Source organism: Protopterus annectens, chromosome 7.part1 (assembly GCF_019279795.1).
Source record: "Protopterus annectens isolate FY-2018-M chromosome 7.part1, PAN1.0, whole genome shotgun sequence".
Taxonomy (NCBI): Eukaryota; Metazoa; Chordata; order Ceratodontiformes; family Protopteridae; genus Protopterus; species Protopterus annectens.
In genome coordinates this window covers 50546970-50565262 of record NC_056740.1, presented here as the reverse complement: position 1 = coordinate 50565262, position 18293 = coordinate 50546970, and the positions used below count along the sequence as shown (strand labels likewise).

The window sequence follows — 18293 nt, the reverse complement described above, 5'->3', positions numbered from 1 at the left end:
AGAGATTTTAGCCACCCATCTAAAACCCAACAATAGCAAAACCATCTGCCTAATAGGCCTTTACATACCCCATGGAAATGATCTAGCCACACCAGAAGAAATCCTGCACTTGAATACACAGTAACATAAATAAATACTAATCTTAGGTGATGTAAACACTGATTGGAATCAATCACCACTCCCAAATGTATTTGGTTTCTGTCAAATAATAAATGATACCACCAGAATACATAAAACCTCAGGCAAGGGGAACAGCACTACACTGGGCCCTTACAAATAAACCCAATAATATTAATGCTAACGGTACCTTTCTTGTCATACCACTTGCCTACTTGGATAATTAAGCAGTGGCTTAACATTCATCAGCAAGTGACCTGCAAATAAATCTGTAACCAAAGAAATAACCCTAAATTCTTTCTTTGCATTAAAGAAACATAATTGGAGCTCCCTAAAAACTCTACCACAAGATGAGGCAGTCACTTATTTTAACCAAATTTTCACATATACACTTAACAGTCTGGCCCCACTGAAAACTGAAAGTTAGATCAATACCTGCACCTTGGCTAAGAAAAGTGCATCAAACAACTCTTAATAAAAAGAAGTCATGCATGGAAATCATAGCAAAAAAAACTGTCATCCCTATAGAACTGTAGATATCTAAGGAATCTAGGTAAAAGTATTTACTTAATAACAAAAAGGCATATTTTGAAGGTTTACAAAACGCAAATCAAAACAATCCTAAACTCTTCTGGCAGTCCATAAAACTACTACTCATACCAGGGCAAACCTTGCCCCCCACTACAATTCAACTCCCACGTTATAAACTCAGTCTGGTCTCTCATCAAATAAAATGTCTCCACAATTGTCACTATTCCAGAACCCCAGTTTAACAGCACATAGTTATAATCAACAGTATCCCCATCTCAACAATAAAAATTATTTCCAAACACTGAAACCTGCCACCTTGGCTGCCAACATTTGCCACCCAAGTATCTAAATATAGCAGCGGAAGTCAGAGCATTCCCTGTCTCCATTCTTGTCAACAGATTGGTATAAGAAAACTGTGGCTCTAATATCTAGAAAATATCATACATCATACCTCTCCATAAACGTGACAACTCTACTGACCTATCGACCAATTGCCATTCTGCCACCACTGTGCAAGATCCTAGGAAATCATGTACACTACCATCCAGTCAAATACCTCACTGACCAGCAAGGTTCTCCTCTCTCCCATTTAACATGGCTTCTAACCTTCTAGTACTACAACTGACCTCCCGAGCTTTACCAGCACCTTCACCGCATCCGGAAACAATGGCAAACTAGTCTCAACCTTCTTCCTTTACCTGTCAAAAGCATTTGATAAAGTTGCACACCAAAAACTTTATGAACATGGCTTCCCTCAATGTTCAAAAACATGGATTCACAGCTACCTTTCTAATAGGAAACGAGTAGTTATATGGCACCAAGACTACTACCATTTCCTACAAGTCTCAGTCGGTGTCCACCAAGGATCAATTTTTGGGCTCTTTCTCTTTAATATCTTTATTAATGATCTACATTTCACTTCCAAACATGTGAACATAATACAATATGCAGATGATGCAATACTCATCTGTTCTGCTTAGATGCTATCCTCCCTGCAAAATATCACCCAACAATCCTTTTTATCCAGCGAATCCTAGTCAGATAACTCAGACCTACTCGTAAAAGCCAAAAAGACAATGTTAATGCTGTTTACCACTGAAAACTACCTGGAATAAAAACATTCAATCCATATTCTATCTAATAACACAAAAAGAGTATGTTTTTCTGAAACCAAACTCCTCGGGCAGGGTGAGCAGTCCTGTGGGCATCTCCTGTGACAGTCCCTGCTGGTGGCTGGGAACAGTACTGCTAGGTGGCGTGATCCAAAGGAGGGAAGGGTAGAGGTATGGCTGCACTGCTTTATAGGTGGAAGCAGTATGCTGCATGTTTCCAATGTACATGTACCCTTGGATATAAGTATGGGTTCCATGCGGGAGGAGGGAAAGTGAAACAAGGGTACACAAAAAAGTGCAAAATCCACTAGCTTGAAGATGGACAGCAGTAATATCCTAGGATGCCCTTGATATTCTTGCTGGGCCCTGCACACATTCAGGCATTGGACCAGGGGTTGACTGGAGTGCTGGTAGACCGAGAGAAAGACCTGGGGCAGTAAGACAGTGGTCAGAGTGACTGAAGGGAAGAAAAAGAATTTAAAAAAAAATCAACGCTCCCCCTGGCTTTTAGCACCTAAGCAACAATGTGGGGAGAGGCTAGAAATTGTCTTTGAATGCTTAACAGAACATTCTGATTACTTGCTTTGCACTGCAGGTTTGAGTTACAGCACACAAGGCTTTTCAGCAGCTCAAGTCTTGGTAACCAAGTGAAAATAACAGTTAGAAGCCAGTGATTCACATTGTGGTTATCGTATGTAAATGGAGAGAAAAAGAAAGCATGCACACACGTATGCCTAAGTTGTGATATGTTCTATAATGAGGCAGAATGGTTACGATGCCTTAATACAGCTCATCATCTCAAGATATAATGAAATATTTGTATTTTTTTAGATTTGGAGTAGAGTTTTCCTTTAGTCAATTTTGCTGCAGAAGGAGACAAAGCAAGTTACATGATGCTTGCAGAGAACAAAGCATGTCTTGACTCAGGCTGTCTAGCAGTAATCTGTTCTTTAGTAGCTTGTATTGGTGAACCATAGAGCTTCTCTTTCTGTGTTGCTAAAACTAAAGAAATCAGCCTGTCCTTTGGGAGATGGTGATTACACATTGAATGCATAATAAGGTTTGAATGACATCAGATTACTTTTATGGCAGCTTGGTTTTCCTTCCAGTAACATCAGAAAGAGACAGCACATTTGAATGCAGTGAGTTGTACTTGAGCAACTAGTCTCTTATATTGATATTGTTTCTTTGAAAGTATTGGATGTAGTTTCTGCACTGTGATCTTTTCACTAATGTTTCTTCACCTCTTTTTGCAGGCCATCTTGAAAGCAGGTCAAGTGTGAAACGTGTGTTAGCAATTACAACAGTGTTGTCTCTCCTTTACTCAATAATCCAGGTAAGAATGTGTTCTGTTTCTGTCACTGCTGTTTTCCTACCTTAAAGATGTGTTTATTTGCTGCTTATTGTGTAAACAAAACCCCTGGTTTCTCCTTACCATATTGTTTTAGATATAGTGCTGCATTTTGCTATACAGTGAGATATAGTATACTGCAGTAATTAAATCTTAATGCCTAATATGGAATGAAGCAGGCTTTTTTGTGTGCAGTCATTTGAGCATCAGCGAAAATAGGGTTGCATAAGAATGTAGCAAAAGTATCTGGTGTAAAGTCTGACTTTTAGTTGCAGGGATAGGTCTGGGAATGGTCATACTTGCGTAGAACTCCTTATCCCTTCACCAAAACAGTAAAATTCGCCAGTGGAAATTTGAGTGTAGTGGTGATCACTGCAGTGATATGGCTGAGGAAATGGCATTGTAGAAGGCATTTAAGTTATATTGCTGTGATACCAACATCAGACTTTCCTGTGAAACTTTAATGCTTATGTACATATTGTTTGGAAAACTGCTTTGGTGAGGTTTTCTTTTCTGGAGCATAGTTTCACCCCACCCCCACCCCCCGAACAAAAGAGAAAGGTCAACTTATTGGTCACGCTCGTTCTCATGTGGCCTGTTAACATTCAGTTTAGAGCCAAAATGGATTAATTTGAGCCTTTGCACTAGGTTGCCATTTTGGTGTCCTATCCAAAAAGTATTCTAAAGTCACTAACTGTACATTGACTGTTGCTTCCAAAGTACTGAGTAGGGCTTCTGTGGATAAGAAAGTGTTCCTCTGACACTGAACTGTCAACAGCTGGACTTGAAATTCATCCTGGGATTTCTGAAGATATTTTAGAATGTTGTTGGGCTAATTCACTACTTATGAAACTACTCAGGCCTCCTGTTTACTGGATTAATCATCCCTAGAAATAGCCAGTACATCTGATTAGTGTTGAAGTACAACAGTTACAGTTTGTACCAGTGTACTTAAAACTGGTGTAGGATCGGTAAAATGGTTAAAGTGTTTATCTCTCAGACAGCAAGGTACAGTGTTTGATTCTAGGCTAGGTTTAAAATGACCTACACTGTCAGCCTGGCTAGTACTTGCCTATAAACCTATTGTATAATTCTTAGAGCCATTCAAAGCCTTCCTTTAGAGAGAGAGAATTCACTGCACAGTATTTATTACTTGTGCTTTGAGTTTCCTTTTACTTGATAAAGTCATTGACCGCAAAAGCATTTTTTTGGACATTTCATTGAATCTGATAAAACTGTTGCTGTTTCTTTGAGCTGTTATTGATATTTTGGAAATGATCAGTCTAGCTGACTTGGTGCATCAGACTTTGAATGAAAAAAGTAATCGAGTGTAAAAAGATAGTCCAAAGTCTTGGGCATCTTTATTTTTGAAGTTTTCACATTATTTAAATGATACGAAAAATGATATATGTATTTTTCTCCTTTAGTTCATTGCTGTGCTGTTTGTTTGTTTTATCTTTCCAGGGAACTTTAGAAATTCTTTATCCCGACAAACACTTGTCAGCAGATGATTTCAATATTTATGGTCACGGAGGAAGGCATTTCTGGCTTGTCAGTTCTTTGATCTTCTTCATGGTAGGTACATTATCACATCACTGCATACCTCTTTTTATTTTACAGATTACTTGATGTGCATGTGCTTTTTATGTGGATCGTGATGTTTTGTTATATTAATTGTCTTCTGTACTCTAAATTCAATTGACTGGTCACACTGCCAGCACTGTTTCTGTATTTCCTGCAACACTATAAAGGTATCAGACAAAGGGGTACAAGTTATTGATTTTATTCCTGACAGTGGTGCTACTGGCTTTAACAGTCAAACCTTAGCTGATTTTGGTTACTACAGCAGAAGAAGAAGATGGGTTTTATGAGAGGGTACACTTCCTTACTATATACTTTGTTTCAGATGTATAAGCTGTCCTGTTTCCCATTACAACAAAATTTCTGTATCATCCCGTAACTGTGTTCCAGATTTGGGAATGGAATCAGTATGTTAAAGATCCAGCTTAGAATGGATACTGCAAACATTCTTTTCATCATTTTACTTACAAAAAGAATATTGGAAACAGATCGAACATAATATAAGGCTGAAATAAAACATCAGACCTATAAAAGATCAAAAAAGTAAAACAAGTTCACGTTTGTGTTCACTAATAATCAAAGAATTAGAAAAAAGGCTGTATCGTTTCAAAGAGGAAATCCGGTTTCTGAACCATATAAAAACAACGGCTTCCTGTCTGGTGAAAGCGGCGCGTCATCGTGGGAAGAAGATGATAGAGAACTTTCCTGAATTGCCAGGAGCCGCGAATTCGGAAGGCTTTCAGAAGACATTCTCGAATTTCAATGGACATTATACGAACTCCAGGAAAAGGGGCTGGAACAACTCAGAACTCCAAAGAGACTCGGGCGATGGACATTTTAAAAGAGGTAGATGGGCTTGAATTTAATAATGAGACTATAGTTAACAATTATGTGATTAATTTATCCAATTATGTTTTAGATAGTGTTGAAATGGACATTTTGGAAAAGGGGTTAAAATTTGTTCCTACCTGTTTTCCTAAAAAATACGAATTAAAAACAGAACTATTTCAGCTATTTCGTAAAATGAATCTTAGAGAATATTTCTTTAGGTGCACCCCTTGTCCTACCACTAATATTAATAGTTCTACTGTGGAAATGCTAAATAGTGATGTAGAGAGAGATGAGAGTTTTTACTCTTGTACATCAGATAATGAAGATATAAGTAATGCATATAGTACATTTGATACGAGTATGCTAAAATCTAATAGCTCTTTTTTACCTCCTTATAAGAATGCAACGATACAAAAATTTGAATGTGTGCTAAATTTAATGTTAGATAAAGAACTAGAATGTTTTTTGAAACAAACACATCACTATAATTTAACTAAAACAGAATGGAATAAATTACGAGCACTTAGTAAAAATGACAACATAGTTTTCAAGCCCTCAGACAAAGGGGGAAAACTGGTTATATTAAATGCTTGTGATTATTATGAGATGTGTATGAAACATCTTGACAACAAAGATGTATATCTTGAGATTAATGTAGCTTATATGAAGAAAGCAGAAATTGACTTTAACAATTTACTACAGAAAGGTATTAGACTACACTATTTTACAAAGTCTGATGTTGACCAAAAGATAATTATTAAAAATAATCAAATGGCAAGATTTTTTTGTCTGCCGAAGGTACACAAGAATTTGGATAGCCCTCCAGGCCGTCCTATTGTGTCAGCTCATGGCTTTTTTACATATAACATTTGTACCTTATTACATGAAATATTAATTGAAAAAGTGTTGACACTGCCTTCTTATATTAAAGACTCCTACGACTTCCTTCAAAATATTAAGAATATATGTTGGAAGGAAGGAATGTATTTTGTTACTGTTGATGTAGAGAGTCTATATACAAATATCTTCCATTTTTGGGGATTAGAAGCTATTAAGTTTTTTTTGGGTGATTGTCCTAAAACCCATTATATATTAGAAATGGTGGAATTCTGTTTAAAGAATAACATTTTTGAATTTAATGGTAAATTATACAAACAGTTAACCGGAACAGCGATGGGAGCAGCTTTTGCTCCAGCTTATGCTAATTTATTTATGGGGATGTTTGAAAATGAATTCTTGTATAAGTTACATTTCTTTAATACATATGTTGTAAAATATTATAGATTTATTGACGATCTTATTTTTATTTGTAAAGATGGTTATGAAATTTCTGGTCAATTTATTCATGAATTAAATATTAATCAGTATGGTATAAAATTTAGTGATGTACAGATAGGTTCTGAAATTAATTACTTGGATATTTCTCTAAAAGGTGTTAATAATCATTTCATACATACTAGTATTTATAGAAAATTTGATGAAATTAGTTGGAAAATGTGTGGAAGTAGTTGCCATCCGACACATACTTTAAGAGCTATTCCCTATGGAGAATTTACTAGAATAAAAAGACTTAACTCTGATGTTAATCTAGCTTATGATGAGTCTCTGAGAGTGGCTAAATTATTTATTAATAGGGGATATGATGTCACTGCAACTAAAAATAGTCTTATAAAAGTGTTTAAAGAGAGTTTTAATATAAAAATAAATGATAGAGAATATAATAAATATAGATATAATAAACATATAGTAAATGAAGAAAAAATATTTTTTGTGACAAAATATACAAATTTCTCTGGCATTATGAATGAATTAATTAAACAATATTGGAATGTTATCAAGAATGAAATTGATTCCTTAAAAAACACTAAATTGATTATTTCATATAAAAAAGCTAAAAGTATTAGGGATTTTTTAGTCCATAGCATCTTTAAACAACCTAAAATCCTTATAGTTAATAATATAAAAGATGTAGGAACTTTCCCGTGTGGTAGTTGTTCAGTGTGTAAATATATAGTAACTGAAGTAGAAAAAATTAATGGTAAAAATTTCACTGTTAGGGCCAAATACTCCTGTAGAAGTAAGGGATTAATTTATGTTATTTTTTGTACATGCAATAAATATTATATTGGTGAAACAAAGAGAATGTTGGCAGACAGAATAAAAGAACATGTTAGGGATGTGAAGAACAAAAAACTAACTAGTCCCGTTGCAGAACATTTTAATTTATGTCATGGTGGGGATAGTAGTTGTATGAAAGTAACAGTTTTAGAACATGTACCACTTCATTTTAATAATGTTGATTATCAGAAAAATATACTAAGACAGAAGGAATCTGTTCTAATCATGAAATATGGCACTTTGGCCCCGTATGGTTTAAATAGGGAATGTAACTGGCAAAGCCTTATTTAAGGCTATTTCTTTAAATATTTATTTTGCCATGCTTCAATTGAATAATAGTTTAATTGAATTCAACCAAATGTTTTATAAGTATATATAAAGTGGTCTTTTAGTGATTGTTAATTTTTTACTCTGAAAAGGCTGTTGGCCGAGGCGCTAAGAGATTGAGAATTGTTTTTGTAAATATACTGAACTGTATTTAATAAATTTATCCAGACTTTGAAAGTAGAGCTGGGACTCACTTATTGTTCTTGTTGTTGGCAATACATGTTAAAAATCCAGCTTAGAATGGATACTGCAAACATTCTTTTCATCATTTTACTTACAAAAAGAATGTTGGAAACAGATCGAACATAATATAAGGCTGAAATAAAACATCAGACCTATAAAAGATCAAAAAAGTAAAACAAGTTCCTTTCTTGATCTTTACACTAAACTGCCAACACTAGTCCCCAAGTTCTCTGAATAGTTATGATTCCTTGACCCCTGCCCACCTCAGTAATGCGTGCTAACCCTAACCCTATCCCCACTCCTTCTTGTAACACTGCCACTACACAACACACACTGTAAACATGAAATATAACCCCCTTACCTAACCATAACCCTAACTGTAAAATAGTCACACTCACCTTACCCAACCCTTACCCTAGCACCTAAACACACACACACGACACACACTTAACAGATGAGTGGAGTTTGGGAGGGGGTCATGAAGAAACGGCACATCAAGATATTGTATGTTCGACTGTTGGGATATTCAACGGTCTCAACCACCCCTAGTATTCATCAACCAAATCAACTTTCCATAAAATGCACAGTAACCATATATACCCAATCGAAAGAACAGAATGCCAGCATCCAGGAGATCAACTTCAAAATGCCTGTCAAACAAATATCAACTTCTGTGCATGTTTTGGGAATTACTCTGGAACAAACTAAACCGAAGTAAAGTATTTTTGTGGGGGGGGGGGGGGCAAGCCCAGTACACCCCCACACTCCCTGTTAATTTTATATATATATATATATATATATATATGTGTGTGTGTGTATATATATATATATATATATATATATATATATATATATATATATATATATATCTTAACTAGTTATGTATAACTTCTAGATCTTAACAATCCCCAGGGAAAGGCAGTATTCCCCCTATCTGGGGATTGTCGATCTCTCACACCTGTCGACCAGCGAGATGAAATAGTTTTCAGTAAAAGTGGGTGATTCCATTTAAAAATGCATTGGTAACACTGAGTGAGGATAGTACTTAAAACAAGAATAAATGTTTATATGGAAAAGAATGTGATATAATCGAAATGTGAGCTGCAATTTGAATGGTACTTTAAAACATTAAAATCTGTAAGTACTAGATGGATAATGTTTGATTATAAAATGTAATAATGTATGAATTATATTTTAACTATTACTTAAAGAAAGTTTATGCTTAACTGAAGGGGTGCTATATTGCATACTGTCTAAAAGTCCCATTTGTTCTCAAACTGTAAACTGTGTTATGTTGCTTTTACTAAAGGATTTTTAACAGTAGGGAATGTATAGGAAAAAGTGAATGATGAACGAAAAGGAAAACTGGTGCATGTGATGGAAACCAATAGGCAGTGTTGTATAAAATTAGTTCTGGTAATATATGTACTACTTCTGGTAATGATTACAAAGTTAATGAAGCAAGTATGTTTACTAAAAGGCTTTCTAAGCAAGATTCACAAAAATAATGTACTGGAAATACTGACTGGTGAAAGAATGCAGTAAAGTATACACATGGCCAAGAATGTTTGGTATAATTACAATAAAGATGAAGAAAAAATACATTTCATTTTGTATGTTTGGTTAAAATCACATTGAAGATTCTTAGTCTGCAGACTAATTTACCTCCAGTCATGTTGGAATGCAATTTATCTTCCTTCATAAGCTGTGCTTGATTGCAAGAGAATGGAATCATTGTGTCTATATAGTTAATTTTGACCTTTTGAAAATAGCTGCAGCTTTTGAACTATATAATGAAAGTTAAATGGGGAAGGATTAAAATGAGCAGTGGCTGTAAGAATGGGGAAGGATTAAAATGAGCAGTGGCTGTAAGAATGAACAACGTGTAGAAATAAAAACAGAAAACAAAAGAATGTTGATATTCTTGTTATTTAGCAACACAAGGATAGAGAGGAACAGCTTTAGAAATAAAATGCTACAGACAAGAAAGAGAAATAGAATAATGCAAACAAATGAAATAAATTATTTATAATAAGTGATGTCCTTCCATTTCACTGTTGTAGTATTCTTAACATGAGGGATCCCCTGCCAAGGGTGGCTTGACATCCAGCCATTATACCAAAGCCTTTAAGTTGTCACCGATACGCTGTATGTCACATGTATGCTCCCCGAGCAAGGTGTACAGCTAAAGATAATATCCAGCTGTATCATCCTCAGAACTTCTTTGCTGCCAGTCTGAATGCCATCTTTGATCGTTGGTCTGATTGCCTGAGTTGTTTCTGGTTACCTAGCTGTTCAGATAAGTGGTTCTTTGGGGTTTGTGTTGTTGTGGGGTTTCATGTCCTCCAGAAGGGGTAAATGTCAGTGTGTGAAATAGATTCTCCATAAAGACTGTCGTGAGCATTGCTTGTTGTTTAGTAGCTTATCATGACCATCACGTCCTGTACTGTTTGTCAAGCTTTTGTTCCAAAGACTTTAGATAGTCATCTTTCATCCCTCACCGTTTGTCTTGAACACCAGCATCTAAAGCTTTTAGCGAGACATTATGGAAGGTACTTCCCAGACTGTGGATCAGCTGTCTTCAAAGAAGGCAGCTAGAAAACTCAGATTCTTTGGCTCTGCCTCCTCCACTGGATGCCTCTGTTGAGGCTGGTGAAAGAGTGGAGAATCATCCAGTTTCTAGGCTGGATCCCAGCACTGGAATTGGTTCAGAGGCCAGCATGGATCTGGCTTCTTGCATGTCCTCTGAGGCCTTGCAGATTTCCGCTTCAGACGCACAGGAGAAACCATGGCTGATTATCACTGAAAGGCCTAGGGGGTTCCTCAGATATTGGTTAGGGAGGAGGTCCTGACTACAGTTATTGAGTGTAGGCCAGCAATGGAGCCTTCTACTTTTCATAAGGTGGACATCCCTTTAAAAAGTATGCAAAAGACAAAATATATTTTTACTGCTCCTAAGGACCCTCAGTGTGAATGGCAGAATTTTACACAGGGTTTGTTCAATGCTCTTATGGCCTTGAATCCTCCTCGGGGGGGGGGGTCTGTGTCCCTGCTCTTCCTTGGTGGTCTTCTCCACCTCTCAAAAGGTCTAGGGATCAGTATTCCTCTGAAGACAAAAAGGGTTCTGATGAGAAATCCCTGGCCTTTTCTATCCAGATTCCTTCCCCTTTGGATTATGATTCTGAGGAAGAGGAGTCTGCTAGTCCTGAATCTCTTTTTGAGGAGGTTTCCTTTTCGGATACTGTTGCCAGGATGATGGAATTCATTAAATGGGATTGTTCCAAGTGTTTGAACTGCAGAGGAGATTATATGAGCTCCTTCAAATGGAATCTTCTAGATCCTCTGCTGTTTCTCCTGTTTTGGCTGCTTTGTTGTATTTTTTTTCTTCTGCATCTCAGGCCCCAGATTCTCATCCCCCTTCTCCTAAAAAAAGGATGGGTTTTATAAAGTGCCTGATGAGTGCAAATTCCTTTGTAAGTGTCCATCTGATGACCCTTTGGTGATTTCTGTGGCATCTGACAATCCTTCTAAATTACTGCCTTCTACCAGACTTCTTCCTTCTGATAAAGACAGCAGGACTATGGAAAGACTAAGTAAAAAGGTTTATACTTCAGCCATCCTATCCTTTCGGGCTTTTAATTATCAGACTCGTATAACCAGATACATTCTGGCTTTCCTTTCCCAGGCTTGTTAAGTTATTTCTGACTTCCTGATTCTGAAGGAAAGACTTCTGCCTTGTCTCTGTTAAGTGCTTCTTCCCAGGTAGCTCACCTTTTCATTAATTGTAGTTATGATGCAGCAGATGCTTCTTGGGCTGCTGCACTGGCTCTTTGTTGAGATATTCTCAGCTACACCCTCAACCTCTGCCTGATGATATTAAGGCTAAGTTGATGGATACTCCTCAGGACAACATATGTTTGTGCTGCTGCAGCTGATTTGTTCAAGTCCCTGCAGGATAAAGGCAAGGAGTTACAGGACTTGAAACATATTTTTGTTTCCCCCTGTGCCAAAGTTCCAGATAAACTATCCTAATAAATAATTTGCCACAAACATCCTAATAAATCAGCCTTTGTTAGAAGGCAGTCTCGTCCTTCTTCTAAAGACAAGAAGAGTGGTAGGAGGTGTGAAGAATTTAGACACTGTCAACTGTGCTACCATGTCTGGCTGAAGTTTTGTACATAATTTCAGATTAACCTGTGTAACATATGACAGCATGACTAGCTATGATATTGTAAATAAGTTTTCACATGGTGATTAATACTCTGTTTGTAAAAGATGTTTAAAGAGTTGAACAGTGTTTTTATATGTCTGTGTATGTTTGTGAAGGAGCTTCTAAAATAGACTGTCTCAGAGTCAGCTGATCTACAGGTGGTGTCATCGTAATGTTTCCAGTTGCTCTGTGTTTACTGTCAGAGACTGAAAGACAGGAAGGAACTTTAATAAACAGCTGTTTGTTGATTTTCAAGAAAGTGAAATGAAAGTACGAATTAGAACAGTTGATACAGATAACCTAGCTTATAAAAGAGACTGCTGAAGACAGTTTGTTCAGTTAACAGTAGTTGAGCTCATAGTTGAGTCGAGTTCACTGAGTTACAGAGTAGTGGCCTGCCTTTGCCCTGTTGTAAAACTTAGTTTAGATCAGGGACAGTGTTCTTCAGTTAGATAGGAAATTATAGCTAATTAGTCAGAGTTTTTCTAATTGTTGGATTTCTATCTTTCAGTATTAATTTCATTTTCCTGGTGATTGAATTCTGTTTTCTTTATTGAAATGACTGTTTTACATTTTTAATCATTTTGCTCATTATTAAATATTTTTATTATCTTACATTGTGGCTGGTCAATGTGTATTCTTTAGTGGTTTGAGTGCTTATACCTGCTTTGATAATTCCTGGGCCACTCCGAAAGCCTAACTGTTTTGGGTTATATGCTGCCATTTGTTTTGATACTTAATTTTAATAATTAAACACCTATTTGAAAGGGCGTGTAGACGCTGTGATTTACTGTATCATTTGGGGAAAGGGACACAGCTGGAAATCTGTGTCAGGCTTTCTCAGAATTGTTTGAATGTATGAGATTCAATTTAAGTGAGAGTGTATCAGATGTCTTAAATTGGGACCGATTGCTCTGGAGGTTGTAATAAGGAGTTACATTAGGGGTGGACAGAAGTATACGGTCCAGTCCCAGGTTATAGAGCATGTTTCTGTTGTGCACTTAAGGAAAATTTTTAAATATTACTCCTGTTTGTGCCAGTCTCACATTGGTGTCAATACCAAGGTTTGAATTTCCTTTGTTACTGTCCCAGGAGAGTATGGGATGTCACATATTCATGGCAGTTTGGTGGAATATTGACCGGACATCACAGAAGAGGTCCCCCAGCTAAGTCTAAACAGACCCCTCCTGCTCAGAAACCTTCCTTTCCTGATAAACCAGGTGCTATCTTACTACCAGATTCTTTCCAGTCATATTCCTGCATCACATCATCTTTCTGTGTCTCTTCTTGTCTGGTTAAGCGTAACCAAGGATTCCTGGGTTCTTTACATCATTTGCCAGGAGTATTTCATTGTTTGGAAATCTCTTCTCTCTTTATGGGCATTCCTCAGCCACTTCAAGCCCAGTTGAGCTGTTTTCCATAGGTGCTTCAGGCTCTTTTGATTCAGGGAACTCTTCAAGAGGTTCCAGCTGCTCAGAGGTGTAAGGGCTTCTATTCCAGAATGTTTTTAGTCCCCATGAAAGAGGGGACCCAGAGAGCCATTCTAGATCTTTCTCACCTGAATACATCTTTGAAGGTTCCTTCCTTTTGAATGTTATCCCTTCAGAATTTTTTTCCCTCTTGGGCTTCCTCATGCTTTTATGGTTTCTCTGGATCTCAGGGATGCTTATCTCCAGATCCCTATTCATCCCATTTTCAGGAAGTGTTTACTTTTCTCTGTTGCTTCCTGGCATTTCAGTTTTCTGCTTTGCCCTTTATCCTGTATACTGTCCCAAGAGTATTCACCAAATGTCTAGCTCCTGTGATTGCTTTTTGCAAGCTCAGTGGCATTCAGGTCTTTCCCTATTTAGATGACCTACTTATTCAAGCTTCCTCTCCAGAGATTCTTTTACAGTACCTTTAGTGGGTCATCGCTCTGTTGCAAAACCTGGGGGTTCACTGTAAATTTTCAAAAATCCATCCTTTCCCCATCATGGGAACATGTTTTTCTGAGATGCAGGATCCAGACAGTTCTTATGCTAGCATTCCTGCCTCCTCCCAAGGCTTTGACTCTCTCTTTCTTTCAGTCCTTTCTTCCTCTGGCTTTGATTTCAGCCAGGGAATTTCTGAGGGCTCTGGGATTCATGGCATCCACCATTCCTATGGTTCCCTTTGCCAGATTGCACATGAGAAAGCTTCAGTAGTATCTAAAGTCAGTTTGGCTTTAGCATGCTCATCCTCTAGAGTGTCCATTCTCTCTTTCCATGTCTCAGATTGGAATTTCATTGGTGGGTTTACCAACTGATTTTGAAGCCAGGCCTTCTCTTTCATCCCGGCTTCCCTCTCAGGAGCTGTTCACAGATGCATCAGACAGTGGTTGGGGAGTTCCTTCAGAAACTTAAAGGTGCAAGGCCTGTAATCTCTTCAGCAACAGAAAGAGCACATCAGTGTCAAGGAGATGAGAGCTCTTCTGTTAGCCTTCACTGCTTTTCATCCTCAGTTTTCTTCAGGGCCCCTAAAGGTCTTTACAGACAAAACCACAGTGATGTGGTATGTCAACAATCAAGAGAGGACAAGGTCCTATCTGCTTGGCAGATTGGCACCCTAGGTTTGGGAGTTAGCGATTCAGTACCAAGTCACATTTCAGGCAGCGTACATTCCTTCAAGTCAGAATTTTGTGGCAGACTTCCCTGAGCAGGTCCATAACACAATCTTATGAGTGGATGTTTCACAGGGATGTGTTTCTAAAGCAATAACCGATGACGTGGTGTGGTATGTTGAAGATTTACCCATGGTTGGTGTGGTTTAATCACGAGGGCGAAGCCCGAGTGATTAAATAAAGCCAACTGTGGGTAAATTTCAATATACCACAACCATGGAGTCGGTTATTGCTATTATACAATGACATTATTTAAGAAAAAAAATACTTTTCTTAAATAATGTCTTTGTATGACAGCACATTACTGTTCTTCTGCTGGTTGTGGTACATTGCTTCCTTGTTTTGATGTACTGAGCATGCGTATGGGACTTGCATCCCACACATACCCAGTACATCAATGCTTTGAAACGGAACCAGCGGAGAAAAGAAAGTCTCCTTTGCTCTGTTTTTTTCTTTCTTTCTTTTTTTTTTTTTTAATTGTTTAAAAAAAATGTTTTGAGGACTTTATACCAACAGAAAAAGTCCGGTCGACCGGACCTTTTTCCGTTGATATATTGTGGGATTTACAATGGGCATGCTGGCCAATCAGTGTGAACATTTTGGAATATTAATGGGGGGTCATTGTATAATAGACATTATCCACCAGTGGGGTATTCCTTAAGTAGATCTGTTTGCCTCCCCTCTGAACAGACAGCTTCCTCAATTTTGTGCCAGGACTCCATGTCCTCTGGCCTTGGAAGGTGGATGTCCTATCTTTTTCACAGAAGGGGATGTTTCTTTATGCCTTGCTTCCCTTCATCTTGTTCCAAAAGTCTTGTGCAAGATAAAACATGATACTTACAAAGTCTTGCTGGTGACTCCCTTTTAGCCCAAACTACGTTGGTTCCCTCTTCTTCTGCACTTAACCAAGGGCAATCATCACAAGTTACCTCACAGAGTGGATCTTCTTGCTGAAGACAAGGGATCTCTCATCCATCCCTACCTGTCCACTCTTCAACTGACACTGTGGGTGGTAGGATTTTAATTCCCTACTGGCACCTTTTTTCTGAGGACGTGCTTCGAGTTCTGCAGTAGGGAAGGAAACCCACTACTAGGAAATCCTAATTGTCCAAATGGAAGAGGTTTCTGTTTGGTATTTTCCTCGTAACCTGGACCCACTTACTATGGATGTTCCTTTGTTTTTTTTTTTGTGTGTGAATTGCTCAGTGCTGAGTTGACATATTATTCTGTTAAAGCCCACCTCTCAGCTATTTCTGCTGGTCTATCTTTAACTCCCCTTTTGACCTCAAGGTTCGAGGCCGAACAGTTTCTTAAAGGCATCCTTCACATTAGAACTCCCAGGAAGCCTGTTCCTCCTTCCTGGGAATCTTAATTTTTGTTGGAGAAATTGACTCTGGCTTCTTTTGAGCCTGCAGCTTCAGCTTTGTTACAGCATTATTCTTGTAAGACTATTCTTTTGTTGGCCCTTACTTCTGCCAAACTGGTGTCTGAGCTGCAACCCCTTTTGGCTGTTCCTCCTTTTTTAGTTTTTCATAGAGTGCCCATTCGTACCAATTCTTCTTTTATGCCTAAGGTGGTGAATGAGTTGCCTTTTAAACAGTTTATACATTCGCCCACTTTTTCCGTTCTCCAAAATCAGTTAGTGAGAAGCTGTTGTACACTTCGGATGTGCATAGACGGCGCAGATTTTATTTGGACAAAACTAAAGATTTTAGAAAATCTGATCAGTTTTATGTTTCTTTTCATCCTAGACATGGTGGTTTCCAAGCAGACTGTTTCCCCTTAGATTTCTAAAGCCATTTTTTGTTGTTATTCTTATCACGGTAAGAGCCTTCCTTCTGTGGTTAAGACACACTCTCTACTAGGCTGTGGCTTCTTCTGGCGTTTTTTTCAAGGGTTTGGATACTTATTCTGTCCTTGAGGCAGCTACCTGGTCTTTACCAAGCATTACAAGTTGGATGTCATATCCAGGGGTAGAGCTGGTTTTGCTAGGACCATTCTTCATGGGTTCCTAGAAGGCTGTATTGGCCCTTCCTCTACCCTGTCTTCTAACTGAGGTTTTGCACTGTCCCTCATGTTAAGAATACTGCAACAGTGAAAAGAAGGACATAGTACAGTTGTGTAAAATCTTGTCTTAACTGTAGATGACCTTTTCTTCACTGTTGCAGTATTTGCTCCCTCCCTCCTCCCCTTGGTCTTGTGTCCCTCTGGATGTGTTATGTTACCTACTGCTATCCTAGGGCTGGGTACCTGCTGGAGCTCTGAGTTCAGAAGATGATGCATCTGGACATCACCTTTATGCCCTACACCTTGCTGGGGAGCATACGTGTGACATTATGCATATCAATGATAACTTAAAGGCTTTGGTATACTGGCCAGATGTCGGACTGCCCTTGGCAGAGGATCCCTTGTGTTAAAAATACTACAGCAGTGAAGAGAAGGGCATCTACCATTATGGTAAGATTTTGCACAACTGTACTTTCTCTAGCCCAAAGGAGTAATGCGAGGTTTGAGTCTTTTTAGAGAGGACTGGGAAAACCTTTACACTGCTGTTTATGCAGGGTGTCCTCTAGATTGCATTGAGAAAAAAATCTCATTAAGGCATATGTGGTGTGGCATGTCATACCCCTTCTGAAGAATTAACTTAAAAAGCATAGGTTAAGCATGTAAATGTTTTGTGAACAATAAAAGCTATTAAAACTGTGCAAATAACACTGTTATCAGTAAGATGTATTCTTTATAGTGATACTAGTCGGTGCATTCCTAGTCTTTCTATAAATACTATGTTATAATGTAAACAAACCCAGAGTTATATTTTTATAAACTTTCACATCATGGAAACTGTATAACCTAGACATGTCTTGTTAGAACACTTACATTAACTAGACATAAGCTTTCACTTGACATTTAGAAATTCCTCTGAGTGCATATTTATTAATATATAGAAAGAAATATGAAAAACATATGCTTAATTGTATAATAGAAATAATACTGAATATCTTTCAAGATGTACAATGTACAGTAAAAATATCAAAGACAGTTTTCTTCAGCAACATCTAAGGTTTCACTTGATGCCATGCAATAATTTGTAAGCAACTATCTGAAGTTGTTAATCTTCTTCCATTCCTCACTGATGGGTATGGTTCTGAACCCTCGGAACCGACGAATCAGCCAAATGCCAAGCTAGCGTACACCAAACTCTTGAGGCATGCTACTACCCACAATGCCCTTCATCCCATACCTCAGATCTCGTTTGATGAGCAGCCATATAGCAGCGTTTTCACCGAGCTCTCC

At 37.8% G+C, this 18293-nt stretch overlaps 1 protein-coding gene across 1 annotated transcript in view; it reads left to right on the top strand.

The window, feature by feature from the left end:
• TPRA1 (transmembrane protein adipocyte associated 1) overlaps positions 1–18293 on the top strand; it is a 1152100-nt gene that overhangs the window by 812167 nt on the left and 321640 nt on the right. The window contains exons 6-7 of the mRNA XM_044078540.1: positions 3017–3096; positions 4576–4686. Of these exons, the coding sequence (XP_043934475.1) occupies positions 3017–3096; positions 4576–4686 (191 nt within the window). The remainder of the gene's footprint in view (positions 1–3016; positions 3097–4575; positions 4687–18293) is intronic.